The 22,899-nt window shown below is 36.8% G+C and overlaps 1 protein-coding gene across 2 annotated transcripts in view; it reads left to right on the top strand.

Annotated features, from left to right (window-relative positions):
- The window catches only part of STAG1 (stromal antigen 1), a 469,676-nt gene that overhangs the window by 333,909 nt on the left and 112,868 nt on the right, over positions 1–22,899 (top strand). For both annotated transcript variants that reach the window (XM_006846604.1, XM_006846603.1), the window contains exons 16-20: positions 10,715–10,807; positions 10,911–11,000; positions 11,165–11,368; positions 12,767–12,837; positions 14,047–14,134. In XM_006846604.1, coding sequence (XP_006846667.1) covers positions 10,715–10,807; positions 10,911–11,000; positions 11,165–11,368; positions 12,767–12,837; positions 14,047–14,134 — 546 coding nt within the window. The remainder of the gene's footprint in view (positions 1–10,714; positions 10,808–10,910; positions 11,001–11,164; positions 11,369–12,766; positions 12,838–14,046; positions 14,135–22,899) is intronic.

The following is a 22,899-nucleotide window of genomic DNA, read 5'->3' as shown; positions in this document are numbered from 1 at the left end:
TGGGTCTAGAGTCCCCAGCCGCTCTATCTCTCCACATCATTGTTTCTGCCTCCATCTCTGGCATCACTGCTTCTCTGGGTAGGGTCCAACACTCCACTTTTCTCCCTTGATGGTCCCAGGGACCGCTGCTCCTGGACTGCAAAGTCAATCACTCTCATCCTTCTGTTATAAAACATCCATCTTTACATTTCCAACCCTTACAGTCAATTATTTACCATTGTACCACAAGGAACCTATACCTATCTCCTTTCATTAGCCCTGCCCAGACAGATTGGATAGTACTCAGTGGAGATTCTACCTTCCTCCGTACCCTCTGGATCTAGGCTCCCTCTTGAAAGCTTGTAAGCCAGTCACTGCTTGCCTTTGTAGCCACCCCCCCTCCCCATTTTGGGTAGCCAATGTCCAAGTTGCCCATCGCTGTCTACTCTGCATATGAAGGGAGTGGGAACAATTCTCACTGGAAGGATTTGTTCCCTCTCTTGCGCTATTGCATCCATAGGTGTAGGTCAAGTTCATCAAATTGTATCAGATTACTCTTTTTTTTTTTTCCTCTTCATTCTTCTTCTAGTTGACCTCTGATCATCCAGTCATTGAAGCCAGGTCAAGTGGGCATTATCTGCAAGTGTGTATTATCTGTGTATGCATATGCCCTCTCTTCTTATCAGCTGGACATTTCACTCTCCACTCTAGTCCTCTGTGGCTTTGTCACTGACTCTAGGCCCTCGAGTCCCCAGGTCTTGCCACCTGGGTTCACAGGAGTTTATTGAATGTTGTAGGGTTTAGCTCACAGCTTTATTGCTGTTTTTCCCTTACTTACCCTTATCAGTGATGAACGTGGTCACCAATCACAGTGCATGTCTGCTTGTATATTCCCATTGAATCTTAGTCTTGGAAGGGGGTTTACCCTGAGGGGACCCGACCACTTGCATTAATGTTTCTTGGGCAAGCAACTTGCTTGTTCTTGTAGTAATCAGTTGGACTGTCATTATTGTTTTATATTTTTCTTGTCAGTCTTTCTTTCAAGAAGTATCTTCTGTTCTTCTAGTCACTTTAGGCTGGTCTGCTTACCCTTTCAAGTGGAAATTTCCCACCTCAGAAGATTCTGGTAAGGTTCAGGATTCCACCTATAGTCTTATGTATTGCAGAGTCTCCATGGGAAGCCTCCTTCACTGGGCACGTTGTATCCCCATTTTAGGTATTCAAATCAGTTATAAGCAGAAGACAAACTTAGAAGCTTTCTATGGTAATATTTCTGGCTATTCCTTTCTCTCCCCCTCAAGTGTCTACTTTATAATGATATGCCAGGGAAACCAAGATTCAAAAGACAGGCAAGCATCTTAACATTATTTCCCCCCTTTTCCCCATTCCAACCATGTCTCAATCCCTATATCCCAGAGCCCTGTTGTTCCAAGGTTGTGCATACATCATCATTTACCTCTGTATTGCGTAGCCCATGCAAACCTGCCTAATTGTTTTCCCATCCTCCTTGTTCTTCCATCCCCCTCCCCCTTCATGTGTGTTGCCCCCCTCCCCAGCAGCCAAACTATCCTGTGTCTATTCCCTACCCTGTGCTCCACTTTCCCCTTCCTCCCCTCCCCCAACTCCCACTTCCTGGTAACGAGCAAATAATCCCCTTTCCTCCCTTTAGTATGGGTTTTTTTTCTAAGTCTTTTACAGTAGTGGTCCTATGCATTATTTCTCCTTTTGCGACTAATTTCCATAACATAATGTCCTCGAGGTTCATCCGTGTTATGTGATAGCTTATAGCTTCCTTGTTGTTCTCCAGAGGGGGTCTTCCTCTTTCATTTTGACCCTTCAACTTACCAAACATGATATCCCTTGCCAGTAACTGGTCCCTTCTGACAATATGTCTGAAGTATGAGAGACAGAGTTAGCCATCCTGGCCTCCAAGGAGCATTTTGGCTGCACTTCTAACACAGATCTGTTTGTTCTTTTGGCATCCCATGGCACTTTCAGTGTTCTCCTCCAACATCATAACTCAAATGTGTCAATTCTTCTACGGTCTTCCTTACTCACTGTCCAGCTTTTGCATGCATATGAGGTTATTGGAAATACCATGGCTTTGGTCAGGTACACCTTAGTCCTCAAGCTGACATCTTTGCTCTTCAACACTTTAAAAAGGTCTTGTGCAGCAGATTTGCCTAATGCAGTAAGTTGTTTGATTTCTTGACTGCTGCTTCTGTGAGTATTGATCCAAGAGAAATGAAGTCTTCAACAACTTCTCCATTGTTAAGAATGTTGTTTATTGGTCCAGTGATGAGGATTTTTATTTTCTTCACATTGAGATGCAATCCATGCCAAAGGCTGTGGTCTTTGATTTTCATCAGTAATATTTTAAGCCCTCTTAACTTTTAGCAAGCAAGGTTGTATCATCTGCATATCACAGGTTGTTAATGAGTCTTCTTCTAATCCTGATGCCACATTTTTCTTCATATAAACCATCTTCTCAGATTATTTGCTCAGCGTACAGTTTGAATAAGTATGGTGAAGAATGCAACCTTGTCGCACACCTTTCATGATTTTAAACCATTCAGTGTTCCCATGTTCTGTTCAAACAGCTGCCCCTTGGCCCATGTACAGATTCTTCATGAGCATAATTAAGTGTTCAGGAATACTCATGCTTCACAATGTTGTACATAGCTTGTCATGATCCACACAATCAAAATCCTTTCCGTAGTTAATAAAGCAAAGGTAAACTGATATTTTCTGCTTTCAGCCAAGATCCATCAAACATCAGCAATGATAATCCCTCATTCTATGGCCTCTTCTGAGTCTGGCTTGAACCTCTGGAAGTTCTCTGTCAATGTATGCTTGTAGCTGTTTCTATATTACCTTTAGTAAAACTTTACTCCCATGTGATATCAGAGATACTGTCTGATGATTTCCACATTCCATTTGGTCACCCTCTCTTTGAAATGGACACAGATACGGATCTTTTCCAATCAGTCAACCACATAGTGGTCTTCCAGATTTCTTGGCAGAGATGAGAGTACCTCCAGTGCCACCTCACTTTCTTGAAAGATTTCAGTTTTTACTCCATCCATTCCTGGTGCCTTGTTCTTTGCCAATTCCTTCAGTGCACCCTGGACTTCTTCCTTCAGTATCCTTGGCTTTTGATCACATGCTGCCTCTTAAAATGGTTAAAATGGGCTTAAACAGGAATAATTGTGAGGATGGTACAGGACTTGTCAGTATTCCATTGTCTTGTTGTGCATAGGGTTGCAGTGAGTCAGAAATGATTCAGTGGCAACTAATAACATTAAAGCTCCAAAAGTCATGAAACAAAAGCAAAAGAATTGAAGGAAATACATGCTTCAGACGTTTGACAATATGACAGACAAGGCAGACACACTACATGGACCCTCTACAACAAACATATGGGAGACACACATGAAAATTCTGTGTGAACTTCAAAGAAAAGGTTAGGGGAGTGGATTGAGTGCTTGCTGTGAGGAGATGCTAAACAGAGACAACAAAAAAAGAGAAACTGATTTGCGAAAGCCCCTCTAGATATCTCAAAGCAACTTTGGTAACAGGAGGTCTAGCAGTGCAGATTCACACAGGTGCAGTTCTTTCTTTTTCCCACACTTCCCTGGTGGCCAATTCCCATTGTCATCAGTCCCCAACACAGACCCAGCTCTTCAGGATATCAGAGCCAGGTCAGTGTGAGGCAGGGACTGGCTGAGCTAGTTAGTGCTTAGATTCAGGTGGACTTGGCTACAGACCTACAGAACCTGCAAAGTCACTAGACCAGCATTTAAACAGCCATCCTGCCTCCAGTTGCCATGTATTCCTAACAGACACTGAAACCAACTCCTTCAAGGGACTCCACAAATTACTTTTGAATTGAGTTCCTGAACATAAATAGATCAAAGACTGATAGGAATTCCATTTAGGGACTCTGCTATCTATCCCACACTTACCTTGTGAGCTCCTTGGCTTACAGGAGCCCTCATAGTTTCTCCTGTGCAGGTTCAACCGCTGTACTGTGTTTTTGTTTAAGGATTGTTTTTCTTCCCCTTTGTTGTTTCATTGTTTTTGTTTATTCTTTTTCCTTCTCTTTCCATTCCCTTGAATTTTGTTTTATCCCCACTTTTCTTTTTCCTTCTTTTCTTCAATTTCTCATTTCCCCTCTTCTTTTATACCCTTTTGATCTATCTTTACTATGCTGTACGCTTCTCTTTTTTAATTTTTTCATTTTATATCCTCTCATTTTTCTCCTCTATGGCTCCATTGTCTTATCTCTCTTGTCTTTTTATGTATTCTTGAGAGGTTGTTTTGTTTTTTTTTCACATTTCATCCTTTTATTTTCCCTCTTACTTTTCTCTTCTATAGCTCTCTTTCCCTGCCTTTCTTTTGTGTTTATAGCTGTTATTTTCTTTTTTGCTATTTACTGCTTGTTTTTATTATTTTTTTCTCCATTATTTTCTCTTTTCATTGTTGGTTCCATGTTCTGTTTTACTTTCTTGTGTGTATGGGGAGGAGAAGTAGAGGACGGATTTCTCTTTCCCACCCAATAGGAGACAGCAACTATTTCCATACAGTCCAGCCACAGCATTACCCTACCCTCTGCAGCTCCAATCACTGTGCAAGAGTTAAGACTAGCTCCTTTTACCACTTGATCAGCAATCACAGCCAGACCCAACCTAAAATGAGGTGCATGAACAATGAAGAACAGTGTACATGCTTCCATTCTATAACTGCACCCACAGGAAACAGTTGTTGAAAGTCTATGAACATATCAACATGCAATTATATATTTAATACAGATATGACAACCCCACAATGCTCTATAGACAACAGACGATTTTAGCTTACATGGAGAAATAAGAGAGAATGGCTCAAGCAAATGACCAAGATGCAGAGCCAGAAAATATTTCTGAGGAAGAAAAGATAAAGGAACTAACTGAAAATAATTCAAAAGAATGATATTTAGGACTTTTAAAGGATTGGTGGAAAAATCAAGGAAAGTAATAATAGGAAAAACTTAACAAGAATTCAGATAAATAGGACAAGAACAAACAGACAAAATAAATACAAATTTTGAAATGGTATAAAACCTGCATTTAGAAATCCAGAATATTAATACTAAGATTTCAGAAATTGACAATGCATTGAAAGGGCAAAGGAGTAGATTCAAAGCAGTGGATTCCAAATTAGTGAACTGGACTATAAATCTCTCAATAATATTAAGGTACAAAAACATCTGGAAAAATGAATGAAAATGTCTAAAGCAAGCTTAATATTTATGTGGGGACACTATGAAGAAGAACAGATTACATGTGATTAGAATTCCAGAACAGGAAGAGACAATAAAAGGCAGAGAAAATTGTTGAGTTATTGGAAGAAAACTTGCCTAATGTCATTGAAAGACGAGAAGATAAGCATACAAGAAGCTCAGCAAACCCTAAACATAATAGTTTCCAAAAGAAAATTACCGCGATATATCATAATCAGACTTTCTAAAACCAAAGAAAAGGAAAGAATACTGAGACAGCTCAGAAAAATGAAAAGTTACCTGCAAATGAGAACCAGTAAGACTAAGCTCTGATTTCTCAGCAGGACCCATGATTGGGGATGACATATTCAAAATTCTGAAAGAAAAAATTGCCACCCAAGAATCTTATATACTCAACAAAGCTGCCCCTCAAATACAAAAGCAAAATTAGGACATCTCTTGGTAAATAAAAATTAAAGGAATTTGTAATACCCAGACCAACTTTACAAAAAATTCTAAAGGTTCTCTTTGGACTGAGAACCAGCAATAATAGACAACAACTTGAAATTACCGTACCCGACAACACCACCCAGAACTCAATCTAGATATCTTGTTGTTGCTGTTGTAAGTGCCATGGAGTTGGTTTCAACTCATAGCAACCCAGTGTAGTGTTTCCAAGGAGCCACTGGTGAATTTGAACCATTGACATTGCATTTCAAACCGACCTTATGGTTCAGTGCTTATCCTTCAGTACCATACCAAGAGTTCATCCATATATAGAAGTATTTAAAGTAAAACATATCTACAAGACTGAAAATAGGAAACCAGCTATATCAATGTATAATGAAATCAACTACAAAGTAAAAAGAGGGAATAGTGTAGATAAAGAACTTCCAAATGAGTAGGGAGTAAAGTAGATAACAAGATACAGTGTAACCTCAAAGAAAATTAATATACCTGCACATCAAAGTAAACAAAGAGGAAAACCAAAAAGATTTAGTAAACAGTGTTGTTAAGTACCTTCAAGTCAGTTCTGACTCACAGTAGCCTTGTATATGGTTTCTGAGGAGTGGCTGTTGAGTTTGAATCTCAGACTTTGTGGTTCAAACCAGCCTTGTGGTCCAGGGCTTATCCTACAATGCCACACCACGACTCCATTAACAGTAAACATTGTTGTTGTTAGGTGCCAACAAGTCGGTACCGACTCATAGAGAGACCCTATGCACAACCAAACAAAGACACTGCCTGGTCTTGGGCCAACCTCACAATAGTCACCACACTTGAGGCCATTGATGCTGTGGGGGGTGGTTCTTCTAGCTGTACTTTTTCTAACACAGATTTGTTTGTTCTTCTGGTAGTCTATGGTACTTTAAATATTCTTTGCCAGCACCGTAATTCAAATGAATCACTTGTTCTGCAGTCTTCCTTATTCGTTGTCCAACTTGTATATGCATCTGTTGTTGTTGCTATGCATCTGAGGAAACTGAAAATACCATAGCTAAAGTCAAGTGTACCGTAGTTCTCCAACTGATGTCTTTGCTCTGAACATTTTTTTAAGCAGTCTTTTGCAGCATATTTGCCTAATGCAATGTGACATTGAGTGTTGAATGTGGGTCCCAGCAAAATGAAGTCTCTGACAGCTTCAGTCTTTTTTCTGTTTATCATACTGTGTCTGTTGGTCCAGTTGTGAGGATTTTTATTTTCTGTACATTGAGGTGCAATCCATATGGAAGTATTTGGTATTCATTTTAATGCCTCTTCACTTCCAGCAAGCAAGCTTTTGTTATGTGTATATTGTTGCTAAGTGACCCTAAGTGTTCTTTGGTACCCTATGTAGGGTTTCCAAGGAGCATTTGGTGAGTTTGAACCACTGACCTAGTGGTTCAAACCAGCCTTGCCATCCCACAGCACCATACCAGGACTCCACATGACAGGTTGTTAATGAGCTGTCTTCCAAACCTGATGCCGTGTTCTTCATATAATACAGCTTCTCAAGATTATTTATTTAGCATACAGATTGTGTGGTGAAAGGACAGAACCCTGGCATACACCTTTCCTGATTTTAAAACAACTCAGTATCCCCTTACTCTCATCTAATGACTATCTCTTGGTCTATTTATAGGTTTCTCATGAGCACAATAAACAGCACTAGAATGCCCATTCTTCCTCTCATTATCTATAGTTTATTATTATTCACTTAGTCATAAAGCATAAGTAAACATCATTCATAGTCCTGGTGTGGCATCATAGGACTCTAACTGTAATATCAGTGGTTCAAACCCACTAGGTGCTTCATGGAAACTATATAGAATTGCTATGAGTCAAAACCAACTTGATGGAACTTAACATCAACAAGAACAACAGACATCTTTCTGGTATTCTCTGCATTTAGTAAAGATCCATCTGACATCACCAGTGATATCCCTTATTCTGCATCCTTTTCTGAATCCAGCTTGAATTTCTGGTTACTCCCTGCCAGTGCACTGCTATAACTGTTTTGTAATTATCTTTAGCAAAATTTTTCTTGTATATGATATTAATGATTTTGTTCAATGATTTCCACATTTCCTTGGGTCACCTTTCTCTGGAATGGGTACAAATAGGATCTCTGTCATACTGGTTGGCCAAATAGTCTTCCAAATTTCTTTACATAGATGAGTGAGCAAGCGCTTTCAGTGCTGCATCAGTTTGTTGAGACATTGCAATTTGTATTCCATCACTTCCTAAAATCTTGCATTTTTTGCCAGTGCCTTCAGTGCTGTTTGGACTTTTTCCTTTAATATTACTGGGTTTTGATCATATGGTACCTATTGAAATGGTTTAGCCTCAGCCAGTTCTTTTTTGGTACAGTAACTCTGTGTATTCTTCCATCTTCTTTTGATGCTTCCTGAATTCATTTAGTATTTTGCCCATACAGTCCTTCAGCATTACAAGTCATGTCTTGACTCTTTTGTCTTCAGTTCTTTCAGCTTAAGAAATGTTGAGCATATTTCACTCTTGGTTTTCTAACTTCAAATCTTTTCACATTTCATTATAATACTTGACTTTGTCTTCTTGAGTTGCCCTTGGAAATCTTCTGTTCAACTCTTTTAATTCCTCATTTCTTTTAGTTGTTTTGTAAAATGGTACAGCCACCATGGAAAGCAGTTAGACAATTCTTCAAAATGTTACACATAGAATTTCCACATGACTCAGGAATGTCATTGCTAGAGTCATGAGACTTGAAAGCAAGGATTCAAAACAGATACATGTGTACCAGTGTCCATTGTATCATTAGTCACTGTAGTCAAAAGATGGAAATAATCCACGTGTCTATCAACAGATGAATAGATAAGTAAAATGTGGTGTATACATACCATGGAATATATCATTCAGCCATCAAGAGAAATAAATTTGGATACTTAGTACAGCATGAATGAACCTTGGAAAAAAACTTTGGGAAATAAACTCAAAAAGGACAAATATCGTATGATCACACTTATACAAGATAGGTTGAGTAAACAAATATATAGAGACAAAATTTATTAGTAGAAGGGACTGAAGTGGAGAACTGGATGTTACTGCTGACACGGTTTTAAATTTGTATTTGGAGTGATGTAAATCTTTCAGGAAGGAGTCTTGGTGACCCTGTGGTTAAACTGATTGAATGCTAATCAAAAGGTCACTGATTCAAACCTACCAAGTACTCCACATGAAAAAGGTGTGCCAGGCTTTTTCCATAAAAATTTTCAGCTTTGGACACCCTTTGGAGTATTTTTACCCTGCCTTATAGGAGTCCTGTTGTGACACTGTGGAGTAATTTACTGGACCACAAGGTCAGTTGGAATTACAAGATCGGTGGTTCAAATTTACCAGCTGCTTCTTGGAAACCCTATACCGGGTTTCTATGAGTCAGAACCGACTTGACAGCACTTAACAAGAACATAGGAGTACTGGTGTGGTGCTGTAAGATAAGCACTGGACCACAGGTCGGTTTGAACTACAAGTTTGGCACTTCAAACCCACCAGCTCATGGTGGCTGTGGTGGTGGTGGTGGTGGTTATGTGCCTAGGAGTTGTTTCCAACTCACAGTGTCCCTGTATACGGTTTCTGAGACTGTAAATCTTTACTGGAGCCAAAAGCCTCATCTTTCTCCTGCGGAGCCAGTGGTAGTTTCAAACTGCTAATTGTGAGATTACCAGAGCTCCTTAATTCTATACAGGGTCACTATGGGTTAGAACCGACTTGACAACACTAAACAACAACATAGGATCAGTAAGAGTTAGAATCTACTTGATGGTAGTGGATTTAGTTACTGCTTTTTTTAACTTTTAGAAATGAATAATGTTAATGATCGTGCCACATGGTGAACATAATGTCAATGAATTGTGCTGTAAAAATTTATGATGGTATATTGTTTGTTACATTGCTGTTACGTACTGTCAAGTTGGTTCTGGCTCATAGTGACCCTACATAGGGATTCTGAGGAGTGGTTGGTGGTTTCTAAGGAACTGCTGATCTTGTGGTTAGCAGTTCAGTGCTTACCCTACAGCACTACACCAAGACTCCTAGTAAAGGAATTGTTATTCTTTATACATGCCATCAACTCAGTTCTGACTCATATCAAGCCTGCATAGTGTTTCAGAAGAGTAGCTGATGGCTTTGAACTACTGACTTTGCTGTTAGTAGTCAAGTGCTTATCCCACAGCCCCACACCAGGACCCTAGTAAAGGAATGTTGTTGTTGTTCTTGTTGTTAAGTACCACTGAGTCAGTTTGGACTTAATCGCAACCCTATTTAGGGTTTCTGAGGAGCAGCTGATGAGTTTGAACCACTGACTGTACAGTTAGCAGTCCAGCACCATACTAGGAATTTGTTGTTTTTGTTAAGTGCCTTAGAGTCGGTTTCAATGCATTGCAACTCTATGTAGAGTTCCCAAGGAGTGGCTAGTGAGTTTGAACTACATACCTTACCTGACAGTCCAGTGCCTGTCATACAGAGCCATACCAGTTGTTATTGTTAAGTGCCAAGGAGCCGGTTCCTTGGCACTTAACAATGCTGTATAAGATTTCTGTAGAGTGCTTAGTGGATTTGAACCACAGACCTTGCCATTCAAACCAATATTGCAGTTGAGTGCTTATCCTATAGCTCCGTACCAGGACTCCAAACGAGAAATTTGGTGTTAAGTGCTGTCAGGTTAGTTCTGACTCACTGCGATCCTGTATAGGGTTTTTGAGGAGCAGCTGGTGAACTTGAACCACCAACCTTTCAGTTCAAACCGATCTTGCATTTCCACACATTAACCCATAGTGTCACATCAGGAATAGTGCATGTTAAGTAGAAATTTGTATATAAATAGATGTGAATAATTATTTCTGTAGATTTGTAAAATCTTTTGAAAATTCTCAGGTGTGATGCTTTATTTTTCTATGTAACATTTAAAATATACAAATTAATATATGACACTCTTTTTGCCAATTTCTATTTATTTTCTAGGTGCTAACTGCCAAAGAAAGGAAAACTCAAATTGATGATAGAAACAAATTGACTGAGCATTTTATTATCACACTTCCTATGTTGTTATCAAAGGTACACTTTCATTTATGCTTTTGTGATAATATGCCAGAGTTTATTAACACTGTAATATCAAAGTAATTATTTCCTCCCTGCTCCTCCCTTCTTTTCCTTCTAGTATTCTGCAGATGCTGAGAAGGTAGCAAACTTGCTACAGATCCCACAGTATTTTGATCTCGAAATATATAGCACTGGCAGAATGGAAAAGGTAAGATACTATGAAATTGAAATCCTACTATTGTACTCAACCTTATTTTTAGCTAGATTATTTAATTTTTATCTAATCACATTGCCTTATTTGTTACTTAACAGTTCCTATATTTTCATTTTCATTGTTAATCTAAATATCAGTTTTTGGATTTTTTTTCTCAGCATCTGGATGCTTTATTAAAGCAGATTAAGTTTGTTGTGGAGAAACATGTAGAATCAGATGTTTTAGAAGCCTGCAGTAAAACCTATAGCATTTTATGCAGTGAAGAATATACCATCCAGAACAGAGTTGACATAGCTCGAAGCCAGCTGATTGATGAGTTTGTAGATCGATTCAACCATTCTGTGGAAGACTTATTACAAGAGGTGTGTTTTATAGTTAATGTGCATATATAGTAATTCTGGCTAATAATTAAGGTAACTGAGTGTGTACATAGTTTGCCTTTTTAAGTAAAATTACTAAAATGTGTTTCTTATCTATTAAAACTTAACATTTTTGCACCTGTGCATCCTGTAAAAGTCAACCATGTTCATGCTATATTTTCATTTAAATAGCCTATTTCATAAAAACTTGATTTTGTTTTATATTTCAAGAAAACTATTTTTAATGGCTGACTGACTTTCTTAACTTATTTTGTCATTCTGTATTCCTGAGACTTAGTTTCATTTTTATATTCCTGAATTATTATGGTGAGTCTGTGAATAGAACATACAAACTAAGTAGACTTACAGAGAAGGTACTAGAGTCTTGGTGTGGCACTGTAGGATAAGCATTGTACTGTAACCACAAGGTTAGTAGTTGAAACCCAACATCTGCTCCTCAGAAACCCTATACAAGTTCACTATGAGTCGGAACTGACTCGATGACACTTAACAACAGCACAACAAGGGGTACCAGAATCCTGATTTGGTGCTGTAGGATAAGCATTGGTCTGCTAAGTGCGAGGTTAGAGGTTCAAACCCACCATCCTCTCCTTGGAAACCTTACAAAGGATCACTATGAGTCAGAAATAACTTTATGGCACTTAAAAATAGTAAGAAGTACCTACTCACAGAACACATTGTGCCCAAAATAGCAACAAACATCTCCAACTAGTTGTTTTTCTAATTATTCTTTAGATTTTCATTTTTTCCCTCCTCAATCTATATAAGACATTTTGGTGCCCCACAGCTCTCTCTTCTCTGGCAACTAGACTTACAGGATTTTCTTTTTAATCCATGTAATTAGTTTTTTAAAGATCTTGTCCCAATTTGACTTTCCTTTTCTTCAACCATTATTTACAGCTGTACATTGTGAATTTAAAGTTTCAAAAGTAACTAATAATCAGTAAAATCTTTCAGTCATTGAAATCTTTAAATTCTCTTTCAACAGCAATTTTTATTTTAAGGAGTATGTTCTATTAGAAAAAGCAATGTTGTGCACAGTCACAACATTGTTTTTTTTTATTGGCAAAAATTAGTTATGTTTGTGTGTTGAGATTATGATATTTTCCCTTGTTACTTACTTGTATTTTTATATGCCATTCTGTTGTGGCTCTGTAGAATCAGCACTGGACTGCCAGCCACAAGGTTGGCAGTTCAGATCTACCAGTTGCTCCTTGAAAACCCTATTATACAGGGTTACTATGAGTTGGAACCAACACGATGGCACTTAACAACAGATTTATATAATTAAAATAATTATTTAGACAAAAAATATTTTTAAATTTACTTAATTTGAGAATGTTTCATTATGGTGGTAAGATGATTACTTTTTGTTTATAGGGAGAAGAAGCTGATGATGATGATATTTACAATGTTCTTTCTACATTAAAACGGTTAACATCTTTTCACAAGTATGTGATTTTTATTTAGATTTGATGAAATAACATATACTAGAAACATAAAATATAATGATTATCTTTGTAATATTTTATATCCATGTTACAGTATGAGATTTTACAGAAATACTGAAATACTATTTTTTCTGTATTTTTCAGGTTTACTTCAAATTATTTGTTTTATCATAAAAGATTTGTTACTCAATTACTGTAAAAATTTGTTAGCATTATTTAGCAAATTACATGGACTTAATCTGTCTAGAGTTTTATAGGTATCATTTTTAATTAATAGCTTTTAGAAATATTGCTAAGAAGATATGGAGAAAATCTTAAAAGTTACTTTTGTGAGCTGTTTTTCTGAGCTTTTGTCTTTATAATTTTTTACTATGTTTTTACTGAGTAGACCGATTGTTGGATTTTAAATACAGCAAAGGCTCAAATTAATGTAGTGAGGGCCATTTTCAAATTGAAACTAATATATTGCTTTTAAAAGGGAGATTTATATTCTTCATAAAGAAATAAAATCAGAACTTTATTTCAAAAGAATGTCTATCCTTTACATTAATGAATATTTAAAAGATCAAAAGCAGTTTCTAAAATCTAAATCTTTTCTTTATACACAAATGAATTTTGGAATATGTGGAGAAACAAAATTGTTTCATAAGCTGTTTTGGGTTTTGAAAATTCAGAGTTGTCAGCCAGTGTCAAAGGGACATTTTTCAGTAGAAAAGTTAATGACAGTTCCAAAAGTCAGCATTAGCTCATTGTGAAGCTCTCAGCCTGTATAAATAGCTATAATATGCTAAAGTTTTTGCATTCTTCTGTATTTTCATTCCTCTAGTTTGTCTTTCTTTATCTCCCTCTCATAAATACAAATCTCCTTCCCAAACATGCATGCAGTTTAAAATGTATTTTAGAATATATTAGAAAGAAAGTTTACCCAATCACTGAATAGAAATTTAGGTCGATTGTATGATTGCAGTCTTAAGTTAAATCTATATGACGTTTTATGGTTTTTACTTTCTTTGAATAAATTCCAAATGCCAGCCTTTTGTTTTTGTTTTTTTCCTTGTTAAGTTGATCATTTGGGATATTTTCTTTTTGGAACTTTTTCAATTTTACAAGAAATACAAGTTATTTAATTCACTCACTTAATGAAACTGAGCTCAGTTTTCGGTTTTCTTTCACTGTAGAATAAAGTTAATTCTTTTTCATTTATTTTAGTGCTCATGATCTCACAAAATGGGATCTGTTTGGTAATTGCTACAGATTATTAAAGACTGGAATTGAGCATGGAGCTATGCCAGAACAGGTAGGAGTTTATTAATATTCTTTTTGTTTCACTATCTAGAAAGCTGAGTTGTTGTGAGAACACATTGATTCTTAAAATTTTGTAGAAAATAGGTGATCATTTTTTTTCCATCTATCTCCTATCAGAATTAATGCTATAATGATCTAATGTTATGGATAAGTGTGTCATAGCTTCATATGTACTGAAACAGGGAAAATATTTTTAAAACCTTTGTTGCAACATTTAATATTAAGGTAAATTCTCTCAGTCATAAAATATTCAGGTAAAAATGTAATTGCTATTAGTAATAATGCCATTAATTACTATTATAGTAGCTTTTAAATTTGATTAATGTGATGAGACTTTCTGATCATGGCTGTATTGCTTTGGTAGATATTGGTGTGATATTAAACTTTAATTAAGGCTTAATTTTCTGAAGTAATTCCATCATTAAATTAATTTGGGGACCTTTAGTAGATGATGGAACTTTGGATTCATTTACACATTGGATTGAAAGCAGTCCTCCTATCTGAAAGAGACTGAGTTGAATAATTAGTCAACTTTTTGCTGTATGTGAAAGAAGAGAGTTCTTTTGTACACTGCAGACACTCATGTAGACCAAAATACCAACCCTGCAGTTAGCTATAGATGGTGTTTAGGGGTGATCATGTTCATACCTCTTTGGTAATATGGAATGTTTAAATGAGAATTAGAATTTCAACAGATATAACAAAGGTATAATTTTATGTCAAAATTTAAACGTAAGCACTGCTTTATTATTCTGTGATTAATTTTTTAATTGTCTGAACATTATTCTTGATCTCTACTTAAGTAACAGTCATTTTAATAATAAATGTCCCTAGTTATATTAGAGTTTTTTATTATAGTTGACAGGTTAAGTTTTTGACCCTGCTGTTTTTCTTCATTTATTGCTGAGGTTTGAACTTCTTATCATCCCATAGACACAAATTTTTCAGTAATTGACACATTCACAAGCTACACTGCAAAGTTGGAAAGGGATGAGAGAGAATAAAAATAACACATTTTTGTTTCATTTAGGAATTATAATCATGCTGAAATTTTTTAGTATTTTTTACACCATCATTATTGTCTTAGAATGGATCAGTGACAGTCTCACAGTGTTATTTTTAGTTACTGGGGTTTTTTTTTTTGTAATTTATTTTAACTGCATATGTGTTATATATGTTTTAATTTTTTTTTAATCAGAGAACATTTTTATATGGCATTTGCACTGACATTGTTAACTCCTAAGACATACATTCTCAGACTGTAATATGTGTGTGAACTTTGAGTGCATCAGTACTAGATTGTATTGTTGTTCGTTTTAACAGCATTCAGAAATGCATATTTGAGTACCCAATATTGAAAATTCGAAAAGTGTGTATTCAACCAATTCTATATAGGACTATGAAGCTCACTTTATTAACTTCCAACTATACTTTTAAGTAGAATCCAGAGTAAGGGCATCCATCAAAAGAGCTGCCAAAATGTTTGCTGATATTCACTCATTTATGCTTAATGTTTAGAAGATACCTTAAAATTTACTGCCTAGCTATTTCTGGGGATGTATAGCCATATGCTTTATTTTATATATTATTTGTTTTGTGTTTCTTTAAATGGAAACTAATTCACTCGAAAGTATCATCACTATATTTTTCATTTTTAACTAACTTATGTGTACTAACATTGATGTATTCCTTCAATCTGGAATGCTTTATCAGTTTTGACCAGTTATTTTTATAGAATCTTCTTAATTTAGTGTTAACTGATGTTCTGTATATTTATATTCAAATTGTGCATTTTTGTCATAAATACTTCATAAATAATGTATCTTCAATGCATCACATCAATGGCATATGAAGTCGTTTCTGTTATTGGTGATAACTAACTTTGATCACATGATTAAGGTATGGTTCTGCCAGGTTTCTGTATGTAAATCATTTTTGCTTCTTAACAAGTTTTGGCATCATAATTTTAGCATCCGTTAATGATTCTTGCTTGAATCTGTTGTTATTACCATGGTTTCAAAATGGTGATTTTATAATTCTGTCATTTATTTTTATATTATTTGTTGACACTGTACTTTAAAAACTTGCCCTATCCATCAATTTCTGTACTCATTCATTCATTAATATGTTTGATTGTGATTGTGAAGTGCCGTCGAGTCGATTCCGACCCATAGCGACCCTGTACAGGGTTTCCAAGGGTGTAAATCTTTACGGGAGTAGAAAGCCTCATCTTTCTCCCGCGGAGCGGCTGGTAGTTTCGAATATTAACTCATACATTAATGTTTTACTCAATTGACTATAATATACTATTATTTATTTTGATGCTCAAATTATTGCAGATTTGGTCATTGAGAGTGCCTTTCAAACCATTTCCTGTGTTGTATATATACGTGTCTACAATTTTTCAAGTACTTCAATCCTTTCTGTCACAGCAGTATATATATTTATGGAGCTCTGGTAACTTAGTGGTTATGAATCGGGCTGCGAACCGCAAGGTCAGCAGTTCGAAACTACCAGCTGCTCTGTGGGAGAAAGATGAGGCTTTCTGCTCCCGTAAAGATTTACAGCCTTGGAAACCCCATTCAGGGTCACTATGGGTCGGAATCGACTCAATAGTACTTAACAACTATATATATATATATATATATATGTATGTATGTATGTATGTATGTATGTATGTATATATCCCAGTCTCATAAACTCCCCTATGACATAATGAATTTTTAACCTGTGAAACAGTATTGAGAGTTATTACAATTCCATAATATAATAAACATTATCACATCTCAAAATTTGTTTTAACGCTACTTCGTACAAATTTTTGTATAATAAAGGCAAGAGACACATTTCTTTGTCTTCATTTGTGGCTTTGTGCATATATATATCCTATTGGTTTAATCTTAGTTAGCATTTTGTTCTAAGAAAAATAAAATGTTAAATTTTTGGCTAATGTATAGTTTCTAGACCTATCTGAGCTGAATTTTAAAGTTGAAAGTTAAATAGAATCTATAATATTCTAAATATTTAAAAAATAGTGTGATTAAATCTATAAACAAGGAAATGTAATAATATGTCACTAATTTTGAGTCTTTCAAGGCATCAGTAATAGATCATTTTTATTTTGCATTTAATATGTCCCAGAACAATTCTAAGTCATTACAGGTATTCACCATGACTACACTAAGTGATATCTGCTGTTATTTTTTAACTGATAAAAGAAGCCAAAGAATAGAGCTATTGAATAATTTGCCTAAGTTCACATTGGAGTCCTGGTGTAAGATAAGTACTGGACTGCTAACCAAAAGATTAGCAGTTCAAACCCACCAGCCTTTCCTTGGAAACCCTATACAGCATCACTGAGTCAGAACTGACTCGATGGCACTTAGCAACAACAAAGTTGCATAGTTATGTCACACCCAGTCAAATCAGTCTTTTAATTATTGCAGATTTGATCATTGAGAGTGCCTTTCAAACCATCTCCTGTGTTGCAAAGATATGTAAAAAAAATGATTTAAAAAAATATTTTTTATTGTCTTTTCACATTTTATGCTACTACTTTCCTACCACACTTTGAAAAAAATTGTGTAAATAATAGGTAGCACACCATTTGCTAATTCAACATTTTTTATTTGTACAATTCACAAAACTCAATTACACTAATTATGTTTTGCAATCATAAATAGAACTCAGCACTAGCTTAACAAAGATTCCTTTCTTTCCCCTTCCCTTTTGCTCCTGGTAACCACTGTTAAACTCTGATCTCTTTACATTTGCCTGTGCTGTGTTTTGTACTGGTAAGATCATGCACTATTGGTCTTTTTGTTATTGACTTATTCTTCGTGGTATTTTCAAGGTTTGTCCATGTTGTAGCATATATCAAGACTTCATTTCTTTTTATGGGTGAATAATGTTCCAGTGTATATATGTATGTGACATTTTGTTCATCCATTCATCTTTTGATTTTCATTTGAGTTGTCATTTTGGCTAATGTGAAATTGTACTGCAATGACCATGTGTCTGTTATCAGTGCTTTCAGATCTTTTAGGTATATATATAAGAATAAGATTGCTGGGTCATATTGTAACTCTATTTTTAACATTTTTTGTAACCTCCAAACCATTTCCACAGGTACTGTACCATTTTGCATTCCCACCAGCAATAGGTGAGAGTTCCTATCTCTATATATCCTTCCCAACCTATATTTTTCTTTTTCTTCACTTTTTTATATATTAGCCATCCTAGTGGAAGTGAAGTAGTATCTCACCATTGCTTTGATTTACATCTTCTGCACTTAACAACAACAGTTGGCTAATAATGAAGCCCTGGTGATGCAGCGGATAATCACTTAGCTGCTAACCAAAAGTTTGGCCATTTCCATAGGAAAAAGATGTGGTAGTCTGTTTGTATAAAAACTACCGTTTTGGAAAACCCTGCGTACTGTGTCATATAGGTTCACTGTGAATCAAGATCGACCTGATTATTGTTGTTAAGTGCCGTAAAGTCAGTTCCAACTCACAGTGACCCTGTATAGGGTTTACGAGGAGCAGCTGGTAGGTTTAAACCACCAACCTTGTGACTCAAACTGACCCTGCAGTTCAGTGCATTATCCTGCAGCACCACACCAGGACTCGTTAATGGCTGAAGATGTTGAGCATCTTTTCATTTACTTGTTGGCCACTTCTGTTGGTGAAATGTTTATGCAGATCCCTGCTCATTTTTCAAACGGATTATTTTCTTTTTCTTGTCAAGTTATAGGCATTCTTTTTAAGTTTTTATTGTGAATTTTACGTGGGAGAACTTATCCTTTACATTGTTCCTATCGTATTTTGTTTCATTGCAATGATTACATTCCCTCCATGCATCATCAAATGACCAAAAGGTACACCCACAAGCCTTCCCCCCAACTGTCAGCACACAGCTCCTCTCCCTCTCTGAGTCCAGAGTCCCCAGCTATCCCATCTCTCCACATCATCATCTCTGCCCCAATCTCTGGCGTCACTGCTTCTCTGGATAGGGTCCCGCACTCCACTCTTTTCCCTTAGTGGTCCCAGGAACCTCCATTCCTGGACTGCAAAATCAACCACTCCGCTCGTTTTGCTACAAAACATCTACCTTTACGTTTCCAACCCTCACAGTCAGTCCTGATAGCAGTTATTCACTATTGTGCCACAAGAGTCCTATCCCCATCTCCTTTCATCAGCCCTGTTCAGACAGGTTGGAAGCCACTCAGTAGAGCTTCTACCTTCCCCTGCACCCTCTGGAACTAGGCTCCCTCTTGAAAGTTTGTAAGCCAGTCACTTCTTGCCTTTGTTGCCCCCTCCCCACCCATTTTGGGTAGCCATTTTCCAAGTTTAGGCATTCTTTTTATATTCTGCATCTTAGAACCTTGTGTAATATTTGTTGTTAAGTGCCGTCAAGTTGGTTCCAACCCATAGCAACCCTGTATAGAGTTTCCAAGGAGCAGCTGGTGAGCTTGAACTGCCCACCTTGCAGTTCAAATGGCTTTGCAGTCTGGCACATTAACCCACTGAGCCACACCAGGACTCCTGTAGGTGGTGTCTTCACTTTTTTGACAAAGCCCTTTGATGTACAGAAGCCTTTAATTTTGATATCATTTATTTTGTCTTTTGTTCCCCATGCTAGTGGTGTCCTGTGTAACTAATTATTGTTGAAGACTAGGCCTCAGAGGAGTACTCCTACATTTTCTTATTACGGTTTTAGGTCATACCATTAAGTCTTTGTTCCATTTTGAATTAGTTTTTGTATATGGTGTGAGTTACGACTTTATCTTCATTCTGTTGTATATGGAAATCCATTTGTTCTGGCTCCATTTATTAAAGAGACAATTTTGTTTTATTATTTTTTTCTTTTAAAAGGATTTAGCACCTATGGTAAAATTAATTCCTTCATATAATCTTTTGCCTTGGAAAATCAGATTGAGAGTTTTTTCCCTTAAGCCCTGAAAAGTTACCTTACCCTAGTTTTCTACTTTAGTGAGTTTATTATTTTTGTCCAGGTTGATTGTCATTTCCTGAGTAAGTTGTCGCCTGGGCTTCAGCTTGCCTTGTGATTGGTAAAGACCTTGCAGAGATTTGTCAGCTGACTGTGCAGATGAAGTGTATGTAAATAAATGTACAACTGGAATGTCTGGTCAACCAACAGGGGATTGGTCAGTTTATAACTGTGCTGGAAAGAAACATGCCTTGAAATTGACAAGGATTTGTGTATATGAGCAGCTAAACCCACAGAGGTTTTCTGAGACAGAAGGAAACAGAAGAAAGAAGCAGAAAGAAAGAAGGCAAGGAGCCTTCTCAAAAAACCATATGATAGTTAAGGCTTTGTTTCAGCTTGATTAAGCCAGGATTCTTAGTGGTTGGGCCATTTAGATGTAGTAATCCCCCTTGATATGGTATCTAATATAAAGTAATCAACTCCATGATGAGCTCTACTGTGAGCAGCCATTCAAGTAAAAGGAAGTTTCCTCAGGGGTTTGGCTCAATTCCAATATATTGAACACTTAGGCAAAGTTTGTTTACTTTATGCTGAGTCTGGATACTGCTTCTGGCTCCTCGTCTGACCCCTAATTCTTGGATTCACATATTTGGCCTGACCTATTGCCTGCTGACCTTGAAATTTTTCACCTCTGTAACCAGAAGCCTGACATCTAACTGCTGACCTTGAAATTAATTCATCAGCTCCTGCAGTGATGGGAATCAGGAGAAGCCTTCAAGCTGACATCTGACCTACAGACTTGGGACTTGTCTGCCTCTGTAGCTGTGTGGGCCGTTTCTGTGAGATAAGCACACACATATCTAAGCTTCACTGGTTTTGCTTCCCCAGCCTAAAACATCTGGTACCAGGAGTGGTTCTAGAGAAAAAAAAACAGTAAGGATAGGTTTTCTAAATTGGTTCTCAGCTCTGATTAGTTTTAAAAGCACTGATAACTATGCCTTCATTAATAAAGAGGGTGCTGCTAATCTGTACACAAAATATCAGCACCAGTAGTTCAAGTATTGGTGAGAAACTGAGTGTGTGTTTTGTGTTTTTCTGTAATTTTGTCAGCATGAGAAGTATGCAGTATTATCAGATCAGAAGTATTAGGAATGTACTTGGTTGGTTCTACTTGCAGTAGACACACTGATAAAAGGAAAAAGACAAGCTTAGCAGCCATCTAAGATGTAACTATTGGTCTCTCCATATGTGGAAGAAAGAAGAGTGATGACAGGTGAAGACAATTGGAATCAATTAGTCAGGTTGACTAATGGAACATCAGTCTCCACAATCCTGAGTCCAGAAGAACTAGGTGATGCTCCTCTACCACTGCCAACTGCTCTGAACAGGATCACATTAGAATGTCCTAGATAGAGTAGAAGAAAATGTAGAACAAAATTCAAAATTAGAAAAAAAACAACTGGCTTACTGGTCAAAAAGAGACTGAATGAACCCAAGACTGGTTTACAGCCACCTTTCAGGTCTGGAACTGAACTTAATTTTATTTTTTTTTATATTGTAAACATGTACAGTTTATTGTATGCAAATTATTCCCAAATAAAGTTTGTTTTTGGGTTTGTTTGTTTTAAGTTCAGTGGATGCTGAATAGAAAGGTAAAAGGGAGACTACCCCCTGGTCAGTAATAATCCAGGTGAAAATTATTGCTTTCTGAGTTTGGCCTACAGGCAGGGTGGAACTGTAATGTAAAAAAGATACACAGACATTGGAGCAGAAATACTGAGTTCAGACTTGTTGTTAGGTGCCTTTGTGTTCGTTCTGACTCATAGCAGCCCTTTGCACAACAGAACGAAACATCACCCAGTCGTGCGTCCATCTCATAGTCATTGCTACACTTGAGTCTGTCGCTGCTGCCGCTGTGCCACTCCATCTCACTGGGGGTCTTCTTTTTCACTGGCCCTCCATTTCACCAAGCATAATATCCTTCAGGGATTGGTCCCTCCTGATACTATGTCCCAAGTATGCTGAACTCACTCTTGTGGCTCAATTTTTAGCCAAGTGGTAGGTAGGTATATGGGATGTGGCGGGGAGCAACATTTACCTGGGGACAAGGTTCAGAAGGATTGAGAAGGAGGGTGGAATGGAAATAAAAATCACAGGGAGGAAGTGGGATAACTGTTGGTATGTGGTGGCGATTGCAGTTATTGAGATAAAATGAAATGTATGATCTGATGGATGTAAAACTGATGATCTACTCTATAAACCTTTCCCATAATTCACAATAAAATGTTTCAAAATAGAGAGTGTTGGAAGCACCTACTGATACATGCAATGAGATGGCTGCATCCCAAACGTATTATATAGAATAAACGAAGCCATGTACAAAAACCTTTGTACTGTATAATTTCATTGTGTATTCTAGAAAAGAAAATATAGGGATAGAAAATGTGCATACAATTGCACATTAAAAAACAGCTAAAAATAATTTTCCTTTATCGGCTGTTAACCTCAGGGTCAGCAGTTCAAAACTACCAGCTGTTCCACGGGAGAAAGATGAGGCTTTCTGCTTCCGTAAAGATTTACAGCTTTGGAAACCCTGTACAGGGTTGGAGATACTGTAGGTTCAGTTTCAGACCACTGCAGTAAAGTGAGTATCTCAATAAAGCAAGTCACACTAATATTTTGGTTTCCCAGTGCATGCAAGGACACTTAACAAAGTTTATGGGAAAACCCCATTATCTCTCTTTTTTTTTTAAGGTTTTTATTGTGGATTGAGTGAAAGTTTACAGGGCATATCATCAGTTTTAC

The sequence above is a fragment of the Chrysochloris asiatica genome, unplaced genomic scaffold (assembly GCF_000296735.1).
Source record: "Chrysochloris asiatica unplaced genomic scaffold, ChrAsi1.0 scaffold00028, whole genome shotgun sequence".
NCBI lineage: Eukaryota > Metazoa > Chordata > Mammalia > Afrosoricida > Chrysochloridae > Chrysochloris > Chrysochloris asiatica.
The sequence above is the reverse complement of the archived record's forward strand: the minus strand, read 5'-3'. Positions and strand labels throughout refer to the sequence as shown.